Source organism: Symsagittifera roscoffensis, chromosome 2, assembly GCF_963678635.1.
Source record: "Symsagittifera roscoffensis chromosome 2, txSymRosc1.1, whole genome shotgun sequence".
NCBI lineage: Eukaryota > Metazoa > Xenacoelomorpha > Acoela > Convolutidae > Symsagittifera > Symsagittifera roscoffensis.
The window spans coordinates 68,819,209-68,830,933 of NC_087063.1; the positions used below are offsets into that span (position 1 = coordinate 68,819,209).

General features: G+C 33.6%; 2 protein-coding genes across 2 annotated transcripts in view; both read right to left on the minus strand.

Annotated features, from left to right (window-relative positions):
* LOC134840310 (ubiquitin-conjugating enzyme E2 A) overlaps nucleotides 1–11,725 on the minus strand; it is a 311,529-nt gene that overhangs the window by 238,056 nt on the left and 61,748 nt on the right. The gene's annotated exons all lie outside the window — the stretch shown is intronic.
* On the minus strand, nucleotides 1,030–5,835 carry LOC134840321 (uncharacterized). Its single transcript, XM_063856082.1, has 3 exons — nucleotides 5,663–5,835; nucleotides 1,721–1,854; nucleotides 1,030–1,435 (listed from the first exon to the last, which is right to left on the minus strand). Exons 1-3 carry the CDS (start codon nucleotides 5,682–5,684, stop codon nucleotides 1,262–1,264), a joined length of 330 nt encoding a protein of 109 aa, XP_063712152.1. The 5' UTR covers nucleotides 5,685–5,835; the 3' UTR covers nucleotides 1,030–1,261.

An 11,725-nucleotide genomic window follows, 5' to 3' on the forward strand; every position in this document is an offset into this window, starting at 1 on the left:
TTTACAGCGAAAAACATCACCGGTGCAAATTGGAGCTAAATTTCAAGTGACCGTTTTCACTGACGAACGCTCCTTTATGAAACTGCTGCAAAAAGACCACGATATAATATAATGGAAGATTCCTTATCAAGTTTTTTTATGTATATCCACTGAGAAGTAGAAATAAACGTACTGGATATTATATACAGATTTGTCGCCAATAGACAGATTTGTCACAGACTCACTTGTGGATACGTTTGCTCAATTTTTCTGTTGAAACTTGATTTAATGATTTAAATTTTTTTTAATTCCACCTTTTTCTACAAAAATGCTAGAGCGGCGCCTGAGCCTACCTAATCAGTCTGAATTCCAAATTTTTTCAAAACTGTGTGGATTGAAATCAAAATCATGACTAAATGGCTTCGATTTGATATATAACGCGATGCATTACAATATATGTGTATTGTACTTGATATCGCGTAAAAATAGGCAACCAAATTTTTTTTCCATTCTGTGAAATCTTGCTTTCAAAAAGTTATTTAAAAGCTTAGCAGTGAATTCAAATGTCTATGAACGCAAATACAGTTTTGGCTAACAAAATTCATGAATTATGAGGATTTTTTTACACTCTTTATTCCCGCGAAATAGCAAAATTTTGCCAGTTGTAACTTTTTTAATGTTAATAAAAAATGTTAAATGAAATTTTTTAATGAAAGAGCGAGCGTCCATCAACTGCTCAGTTTAAATTTATAATTCAAGATATTAGAGAACAAATAATCATTTTTACCACTACAACGCGAGTGCAACACTTTTTCATGCAAAAGTCTCAAGTATAACAGAAAATCAGCCACGTTTTTTTATATAGTGGTTCAGCTAGTGGCTTTGGGCTCGGTTGACATTTTTTTGTTCATTTTTAGAGCTTTGTTTCGGTTCAGATCTGTCGAGTTCAGCAGTCAAAGAATTGACGGCGAATCGATTTCATTTGAAGACAAAAGTTACACCACTAGTTCATATGAAACGTTTTCGTATCGCTATGCTCGTGAAATAGACTAGATCAAATTGTACAATTTTAATATAGAAGCTCAGTTGCAAACATCCGACAAAACTTGTTTTCACAATGAGGCTAACTTTACTGCCTTCTGCTTAACATCAGAAACTTGATAATTGACGACTAAAGTACCGCAACGAATTCTTTTGTGTTTGTTTTCGTGTATTTGATTGGAACTCCACATCTAGTTACGATGGATTGAGGATGTATTTTATTTCAAATGCTCTCTTTCGATCAGTAATATGGCATCGTAATCTGCTGATCGTTTTGTCCCATTTGGGCCTCCCTTCTCTGTCCTAGTCTGAAGGGTAGAAACGGGTTCCTCAAATGATATAAATCTCTTTGGGGCTTGCGAACCTCCGCTTCCTTCAAGTCCCATGAAAACGGACCAAAACCACTCCGTTTTTGCTAAAAACAAAAATGTTCTCACCAAATTTCCAAAAAAAACTGGAGTATTCTCAGAAAAACTGGAATTTGTTTTTTTTTGAGATTTTCGAGTTCTCAGGTTGGAATATCAGAAGAGTTCTAATTGGCTTATACTAAATTTCCATCCTTCCGTCCATCCACCATGAAGATTCCCCCAAAACACACCCATATTTAGTTCCTCCAATTCTGGAAAATAGTCCCTGCACCAAAGGGGGTGAGTGGGAGGGGGAGGCTTGAGAGAGCCAGATCTTGTAACCCAAAACTCACGTTGCAGAAGAGGAGGGGAAGTTTGGGGTTGCAACTCTCTTTCGAGACTACTAGTTGTGTCTCATCCATTGGAACACACATAGAAACGCCAATCACAATGGCCATCATTGCAACCAGAAGGAAGCGTGTATTTCCTAGAAAGCAAGAATGAGTTCAGGTAACAAGACTTGTTATAAGACTAATTAATTTCGGAAATGTTTCGTTTAGGAAAGGTATTTAAGAATGTCTCATGAGTTTTGGACTGCCTCTGAGCTAATCATTAGTTCGATGAAAGAGACAAGCTCTTTTTCCTCAACCCCCCCCCCCCCTAACATGCATTTTTGGTATGTTTTTAAAGTTTTGACCAAAAATTGTGTTTTTCAACCGGGTATTACTTTAAACATATATGAAAATTGGCTGTTAATACTTTTTAGAAAACCACAATGGAATCGAACTCCTGAGGGAAGGGGCGTCCTCCTTCCCCCTTAATTTATTACTACCATGATTAATTCTATTGAGCTGCTTTACCTCGAGTCCTGGAAGATATCCATGGAGGGTCAAAACTGTTCATTTCAAAGTAGTTTAATTAGGTCAGTGCAGCAAAAAAATTAATGCATTAGTTTTTGAAATGGTCTTTATACAAAACAAAGGGGAATAATTCGGCAAACCGATGATCAAAACAACACTGGTTATGCTACCCTATTCTCTAGTGTAAAATCAAATTGAGGACCATTTTTTGTAATTTCACGACATATGGAGCCATTCAATGGAATAGACTAAAAAGTAACTCACATTTTAATTTGCTTTTTAGCCTAAAAAAGGGGCTTTAAATTTGAAAATTCATCTATTTTCTGTCACTAAAAAAACAAGAAAACTGCCTGTGTCATGGCGAGTCCCCGAATCTTCCGACTGTACTTTAAGTTTCCTCCGGTGAACTTTTTCCCAAATTAGTGAGAAACTTTTCAAAAAAATTGGAATACAAATTGTACAAACCACGCAATATATGGATGAGTGCCTTAATGCGATAATTAGCGTGCCTTAATAAATTTTGAATGATTTCTGAGCCGAATTAATTCGCTGCATTTGCTACGTTTTAATATAAAGCTGGAACATGCTTGCGGACTATCTATCTCGAATTGGCCAAACTATCTCGATTTGGCCAAAATTGATAGTCTTCAAATCTTTTAACACCACGAAACATAATCACCGGCGAAGTTGTTGTCTTGTTTTGATTTCGAAACATCCATAAAACTTATTTTAAAATTCTTTTAAAAATAGTTCACTGAAAACTTAATTATGATCTGAATAAAAAAGCCTAACTATTCGGTCACATTCTTCATTCTTCGACAATTAGAAGAACTAGAACTTCTTTCTGATTGCAGTCTAAAATTTTTAGCAGAGAGAAGCCAACTTGAGACTGTTCGTTGTAGGTCTAAAAATATTTTAACGCCAGCGAGAACCAAAACAAACCACAGAGGTTTATTTCAGAAAGTTGTTAACATAGCCAGCTTGCCATAAATATTTCATATTGGTTATACTGACAGCTTTCGAGCCTTTGCGAAAAAATTTTGACTTTTGATGGTATAGATATATTTTGTGTTTACGAAAACAATTTAAATTGGTGTTAAACAAAATTTACATTTTAAAAACCGAAACAAAACTCTGGAATCCTACACAGTTGAAAACTTAACTCCGAAAATAACTGGACTAAAAACAAATGTTCCTGGCTTAAATGAAAGTTATTTTCCCTATCATAAACCTGCTCGCCCAAATCCATATCTAGAATCGGATTTTCTCAAAATTTGACATGATAAAAATGATAAGCTTTTACAAACTTCTACATGATAAATGATATAAATTTATAGTTTTTATATGATATATGATCAATCGATCCATTCTAATGATTATTTAGGGTACCTGATTTTGTGAAAAAAAGAAGAAACGAAAAAAGGCAAGAAATTTGAAACAACCGAAGACAAAGTTCCTCCTCAGTGAGCTTAGGTCCGGGTGGCCTTCTCATAGAATAACTTTGGATAGGGTGCACCGTCTGTTGGTCATTCTATCTTATTTCCTGCCGGACAGATTCGTGCAACTTTTTAGTCTAATACCAATCCTAATCTTATATCTCTTAGTCTCAATAGATCTATCGTATACTGGTATTCTTGCGACGTAAGAGGAGAGAAAAGGTTAACTGAATTCTAAGCTGTATTATACTTTCTCTCGCTGAAACTATGAATAATTTCAGCTTTACAATTTATCATAAGTTTTAGTAATGAGTCGTGATTGGCTACGGGGATTTTCGCATTATTTGCAATGTTATTCAAATTTGACATTGCAAGCTCGTGAAAAAGAAAAAGAGACGGCAGCCGCTAATTAGACGAAAAGAGCTTGAAAAATATGATCAACGAAAATTCATTCATTTTATTTTATTCGAAAGAAAAGCAGTTCAATCAGGGGAATCAGCCTATATATTATGAGCTGAAACCAATTGAAATGATTGATTTTGCTAATGAGAATAAAAGAAAATAAGCAAAATCAGAAATTGTAAGTTCAAAATTACATGAAAAAATTTATTTTATTTACATTGAAAACAATTCATCTCAAAAAAAATTAGCCTGTAATTGCTCAGACAACAAAAATAAGCAGAATAATTTCCTCGAAAGTATGCTAAATGTCTTTCAAATTAAAAAATTGTTGAAATCATCACATTCACAATTAATAATATTTTTGAATTTGTTAGCATTATAGATTTATCATTGCATAATTTTTGAAATAATGTGAAGGCAAAGGTGAAGGAAGGTGAAGAAGCAAATCAATTGGATGTTACAAACTAGCGGACAGAATATGAGCCAAAAGCTGTTAAATAAAAAAAAACAGTTTGGAAAAAGATTTGAAAATGTCTACAAATTTCTGAAGTTACTATAAAACAGATATTGACCAAATTAGATTTCACTCTTTTTTCGTACCGAGCATAGACATTACTGTTAAGCCAAACGGGCCAAAGATGTGGAATTTAACAGAATTAAAATTTCCTGTTTTACAGTATCCATTCAGGTTGATAAAATGATTTTGTTTCGAAGACAAGTTGTTCACTTGAAACTTTTTTCTCATTTGATATTGCTTGCGAGTTGCAGGCAAAAACAACTAACTTATGAGCACCTAAAAAAATAATGAGGCAAAAAAATAAACAAAAATTGAGACGAAAAATGTTTTGATACAAAGTTAAAAGAAACTGATCAAAAACTAAAACCAAGTGAAAGATCAATTGTCTAGAGATTGTCTAACAAAGTTGCTCAAAATTTTTGTAGAATTAAGAAAGAGTAATATAATTTCCAGCCCGAATTTTGCCCCTGAAATTTAGACAATCAAAAGTAACGCCTGAACTAGCGGATCAATGACTGAAAACTGTATCAAAGTGAGACTCCTATGTAGCTGAACAAAATTTAAGAAGAAAACAAAATCTAAAAATATGGGCAAAACGTCTGCTTTAAAATTGTGTTCAAATAAAAAGATTGCCATTTTTCATAATAAAATTGATCCTTTCTAGCTATTAAAAAAATTAAAACAAAACTTAAAAAATAACACTCTTCTTGCCTTCTTAAATTTTGTTGGCCTACATAAGAAGCTGAATTCATTATAGTTTTTTCATTAAGTGCTCCGGTGGTTCTGAGGTAACTTTTGATTGCCTAAGGAAAGAATCCAGATTGGTTTCTGCGCAAAATTTTGGGCTCAAATTTGGTTAAATTGCACCAAAACAATTTAGCTAAAATTCTCAGCAACTTTTTTTCCTCATAACTTTTTGTCTAAACTCAACCCAATTTGAGAAAAACGCGTTTGAAATTTCAAATTTTGTTAATTTTGTCCGGATTGTTTAATTAGCCAATGTATTTTGGTTTTCCTTTTACGGAACCTTATAGCTTGATTAGTTTAGTTTTTTTGAAAAAGTTTTTTGATTTTCGTTACCTGAGAAGAGTAGTGTTTGCATCGTAGTTGTGTGGTCAACTAAACGTCAGGTTGTGTAGTTACGTTCGTTAATTAAGCTCAGATTATGATCAAAGCAGGTTTGATTGAGGTTTCTATTGACAGCCATACACTTGTTCCTATCCCCTTCAAGAGCACCGGATCAGACTAATCTCATGGGAAGCGACGCCAGCAAATGACCAAAAAGAGTCTTTCTGACCCGAACAATGCCACTCATTGTTCTCTTTTTATTACTAAATCAATAGAATGACGCACGAGTAAGGACATACGTCAGAGAAACCATCACCAGGACAAAACAATTGTTAGAAGAAACATTCTCATAAACAATTGAGGATTTAGGGAGATCAAACAGAAAAAAATGAAGAAAAAAAAAGAGCAAAAAAACAAACCCCCTCCGCTAAGTTAGACCATGACTCAACCATAATAAGTTCGATCATATCTCGAAGGCTTGGAATGCTGCATGACTTCGAAAGCAAGTACTAGTATCCAGGGGCGGATCTATGATTTTCTCGAGAGGGGATGGATTTTCAAAACGTTTTCAAAAATTTGTAGGCGTTTTTTAAGCCGCTCGAATTGACTTTCCGAAAGCTATATTTACTATACTTTATCAAAATTTTAAGCACCGTTTTAGGCCAACTTTTGAAAAAAAGTAGTTCAAAATGCCGTTTTTGTGCTTTTTTTTGGAAAATTTGTAACACAAAAATTGCGTTTTTTTAGCGCGAACTCCAGTTCAATATTAGAATAAATAAGCAAAAATGTAAGAGTTGGTCGACCTAAAATGGATGGCAAAAATTAATACCAAAAGGCGGACCCTTTGATTGATGAGGGGGTCGAATTCCCGATAATATGTTATATTTTAGTCGTTCAAAGAAGATTATCTAGCAGGGCTTGCAAGATCACCTCCTTTAAAGATAAATTATGTAGCAAAATCTTCAAAGATATTTTTTGCGGTAAAAAATTGCTGTACACCCAATAGCAATCCATTAGCCTTCGTGAAAGAAGGTAGTAACCTTACCTACTCATACCTACACACAGACCGCTAGGCGGTTGCCCTCAGAAAGCTTTACTGTTCAAATTGTTCATCTAATAAGCAGCTGTCTTTAAAATCTGAACAAGAACTTATTAAAAGCGAAAAAGAACTTATAAAGCGAAAAAAATACTTGCATCTAATGAGAACGTAAATTAAAAGAAACTTTGCATGAAAATTTTAATGTTATAGTTTAAAGTTTAAACATTTATCGTTTCAGAGTTCAAAGATTTCACCCTCTGTCTATTTAATACATCGTGGCGTAACCTTGATTTCTATTTTCAACGCAATCCAACATTTGACAAAATGTAATTTGAGTCAGGATTTCCTGAAAAAATGGGACACCGTTTTGGTATGCAGAGCGATCAATTCGGTCTGAATGATTTTTCTTCATTTTCTACCTATTGATTTCGCACTGTGTATCAGTGCTTTATTTGGGGCTATTCGTATGATTCAACCACCAAGTGTGAAATCCAGAGTTTGGCGAAAATTGAACAATGTACTGAAACTCGATTACTTATGGATCCGTTTGCCTTTTTTGTGGCCTTCTATATTCAAGTTTAAATTACGTGCTTCTCCCAAAAATCAGTAGACGAACAAACCTTGAGCCTTTATCGGTCGCAACTCGTTATCATGCCAAAAAACAAATTTTACAAGTCAATATCAAAAAATCAACAATTTTTGTGTTGATTTTGACTGTAAAAGTGTCAGTTTTAATATTAACAGACCTTATCTTCTTTCCAAATGAGTCTGCAAAGTACAATTTACTGCAGTACTTTTACTACAATTGAGTCTTTGGAGGCATCGTAGTTTTTGCTTCAATCGTGTCCTTAATGGTGTTTAATTATGTGCGAAAACAGAAAAGAAAACTGAGCAGAGAAAGAGAAAATAAAAAAATTTTCTTGCTTTCAACTAATATAGCTAGAGAAAAGGTTTTGAAAACATAGCGGTGAACCTGAATGTAATAAACTTGAATAGCTTTATAATTTGCTTTGAAAGCTCAAAAAATTCAAGTTTTTTTTTGTTTGTGACATAAAAAAAAACTGTAACAAATAGAGGCCAAAACTTAGGAACTCTTTCTATTTCATATAAGCAGGTCTTATATGGAATGGAGAGTGGATTGACAAGTTTAGGAGCAACAGTTAAATTTTAGAATAAACAGTTTAAATATTAGCCGACCTTTTTTTCTTTGCAATTGAGTCTCAGAGTAGATTTAATTCAAAACTTTGGATTTGATGTGGTTTTTTTGCTTCAATTCTATGGTTAGTGAGTGGGTTGAGTCCTGCATACAAACATTGCATCCCCAAATATCAATTCACAAACGACGCAAGAAAAATTATCGGCATTGCAGTTTTCAACAATAGGAATGATAAATACTCTTGTTTTCAACCTTTATATACAAGCGTCATGTACGATATATGCGCAGGTATTTCAACATCTGAGACCCGGCAAACAGCATTCCGGCAATTTCGTTTGCTCATTCTTTCAGGAATCCTTTATGATTGCAGTTTTTGATGACACGAACCTCTTTTTGAAAACTTAGATTGAGAAGTATTTTATTAATTAGAAACCGTAATTTACTTCCTTGTTCAACCAACTAGACTTTATCCTTTTAACAAATCAAATGTTCGAAGTAAGTTGGAATCATTTTGACTATTAGCCTTGTTAACTATAGAAGTACGCCAATTTGGAAATAAGTATACAAAAACAATTCGGAGTAAGTTGTCGCGTTGTTTTATTGATCAAAAAAATTGAGGAAGAAAGCGAGAAAACTTTTGGAACAAAAAATTTTCATTGAAATTACCTTCGTTTTGCCTTTTTTCCCTAATTTACTTTGTAGAGCCAAATAGAGCGTATTTAGCTCATGTTTGAAGGTAGGTGCAAAGATCGAAAAATTAACCCTTTTCGAGAAAATCTGATATATAGGTGATTTTTTAGAATACAATCATTTTCAGGGGCAAAAGCAAAAGATGAAACGACAAAACGAAACTACAAAAAAAAATTATCATAAAAAGTAAAAATAAGCTTTGAATAATAAAATTTTGCTATCTGTCAGATTCCACCCTCCGATTCTCAGATTGAAGGTCTCTTTTTTTGCATCTGCGGCGAGATCCCTTGAACGGTTCGTAACGCAACCCACCAAGCGGGCAGCTAAAAATGGTAATATAGGGCTGACTTAACTTATCCGGACAAAATTTGAATTTTCAAACGCTTTTTTCAAATTGGGCTAAGATTAGACAAAAAATGAAGAGAAAAAGAGTTGCTTAGAACTTAACCAAAATTTTTATGGTGCAATTTTATTTCCGAAATTCTCAACCAAGTTTTACCACAAATATGGGTCATTTTGTCTTTTTTTAGTCGAGAATTACGCTCAAACTACTTTGTTAATAGATGAGAAAATTATACTACCAGAAGCCTCTTACACAGCCCAACAAAGTGACCCCAACGGGTTAAATCTCATTGCTTTACTATTAATCTAAACTATCAGAAAAAAATATTTTCTCGTAAACAGGTTGGTGAATATTGAACCCTTCTAGAGTTTTGTTGAGCTGTGTAAAAGACTCCTTGTGAAATAATTTTCTCATCTTTTAACAAAATAGTTTCAGCGTAATTTTTGATTAATTAAAAAACCGAAATTTCCCAGTTTTAGAGTAAAAATTTGGCTGAGTGCTTAAGAGAAAAAATCTACCATATTAACTCTCGTGAAATTCTAAGCAACTTTGTGCGATTCACTTTTTGTCTTAACTTAACCCAATTTTAAAACGCTTTCAAAAATACAAGCTTTGTTTGTTTTTTCCGTATAATTTGAAGCAGCACTGTTTTGCCACGGCTATGCAGCTAACACGCCACTAAATATCAGATGAAGACAACCACACTTAATTTGCATGTAAAAAACTGGAAAGTATGAAGCGGAATTGTGTACCAATTATGCATTTCAAAAATTTAGCGAAATGATAAAGCTGGGAAATTTATGTTAAATAGTTTTTACCGTACTGATGTATCAAAAAAAGCATTTTACGGTCCGTTTGATGAAGTAAACTGCCAAATCAGCCTGCTTCAAAAGTACCACCAAAAAAAGTACGAACACTTACGACTTAGGCTGGAAAAAACGAAGATAATATTACAGTATTACACTTCGCTTGGAATGTGTAAAAAACGAGGAAAGCATTATTTGAGAGCGTAGTTTGAGCTTCAGTATAGTTTGAAAAACGAACTGAAAAGAAAATTAGAATCAAGCCGAAGCAATGGAAAACACTTTTGAGAACTTGTTCTGAAAAATGTACACACAAAAGTGAAGCTAAGCTTCGCAAAGTTGCAATTTAACAAATAAAAAATTAAATGAGCAAGGCACTCAAAACCTATCAAAGCGGACTTCGGAAGTTGTAAGCGTAAGAGAAACAACAAGAAACAAAATTTTTTTTTTGTTTAAAATAAGTTCGCAAATTTAGAGGTTGAACTAATAAGTTCGCAAATGCATTCGCAAATTTAAATTAGAGGTTGAACTTTTAACATTCTCAAGAAAAATATCGGAAATTTGTACGAAACAAGCAAAATTAGGCAAGCAAGCGCACAGAACTACAACCGACAGCCAATTAGCTGAAATTTAACCAAAATTTTACGTCAAGTTTTAATGGAAAACATGGCTGTACTGCTCAAATAGTATCCACAAAAATCATACAGGTACTAAAATTCAGGTGGTATACACAATTCGGAAGCTAAACTCAGAGCTAAATCTAAAGCCGAAAAATCATCAGAAAAAAAGTAAAATCGATGTTTTATAACTATACGTACAGCCAATCAATCAAAATGAATGAAAAATTTTGAAAAAAAAAGCATGCCAGGACAAAATGATGCAAAATTAAAGTCGGAAAAAAATAAACAGCCGTAACAAATCAAAAAAAAATTCAGCAGAAGCCCATGCCGCAAACAAATTTGAAAATTTCATAAGAAAACTACCATTTCTTCTCAGAACATACACGCATACAAAACTTTTCTGGACCATCAAATGCTGCAAAAAGTTGCCACTAAGTAGACTCCTGGTAGTATCTCTAAGTAGACTCCATAAAACAAGCCGAAACCCACTAAGTCAAAATAAACAGACAAAAAAAAAATTTTAACGAATCGAATAGGTAAAATTACAACTGATGTAAAAAACAAATTTTGATTTGGCCCATTTTTTAAAAGCTAAGACACTAAGCATCTGAAGTAAAACCTGTTTGCACCAAAAATAACTAAAATTACAACCGATGTAAAAAACAACCGAATAGGTAAAATTACAACCGATGTAAAAAACAAATTTCGATTGGCCACTAAGTAGACTCCTGGTAGTATCTCTAAGTAGACTCCATAAAACAAGCCAAAACCCACTAAGTCAAAATAAACAGAAAAAAAAAATTAAAGAAAAAAAACATTTTAACGAATCGAATAGGTAAAATTACAACTGATGTAAAAAACAAATTTCTATTTGGCCAATTTTTTAAAAGCTAAGGCACTAAGCATCTGAAGTAAAACCTGTTTGCACCAAAAACAATTAAAATTACAACCGATGTAAAAAACAACCGAATAGGTAAAATTACAACCGATGTAAAAAACAAATTTCGATTAGGCATATTTTTAAAAGCTAAGACACTAAGCATCTGAAGCAAAACCTGTTTGCACCAAAAATAAACGCTTCGTAGATCTGGCATCTAAGCCGACAATACGTAAGCAGACAAATAATAGGCCAAAATTTTTGAAGCGGAATTTTTACTGTTCGAAGAAAAAACATGCTCTGTTCAGATTCGAACCCAGGACCTTAGCTTTCCTCGGCGCATTCGTTACCTCCAGGCTAGACAGTAAGCACTTTGAATTTGTTCTGAGCTTTTGAACTTAGGTACCACCAGGATTCGAAGTCCTGTGAACAAAGTGTTTACGGGAAAAAGTCTAGTACCCGCATTAGGAGGCCAAACTGTAAATTTTGTGAATTGTAAACGAATTTCGCAACATGACATATCATATTTGTCGCGGAGCCCGTTTAT

Bases quoted from the DNA above. Each gene is read 5' to 3' on its own strand.
- LOC134840321 (XM_063856082.1), bottom strand. From the start codon at position 5,684: ATGCAAACACTACTCTTCTCAG. The intron at 1,855-5,662 runs GTAACGAAAATC...CTTGCTTTCTAG, and splicing joins GCAAACACTACTCTTCTCAG to GAAATACACGCTTCCTTCTG. The intron at 1,436-1,720 runs GTGAGTTTTGGG...TTTTGTTTTTAG, and splicing joins TTCCCCTCCTCTTCTGCAAC to CAAAAACGGAGTGGTTTTGG.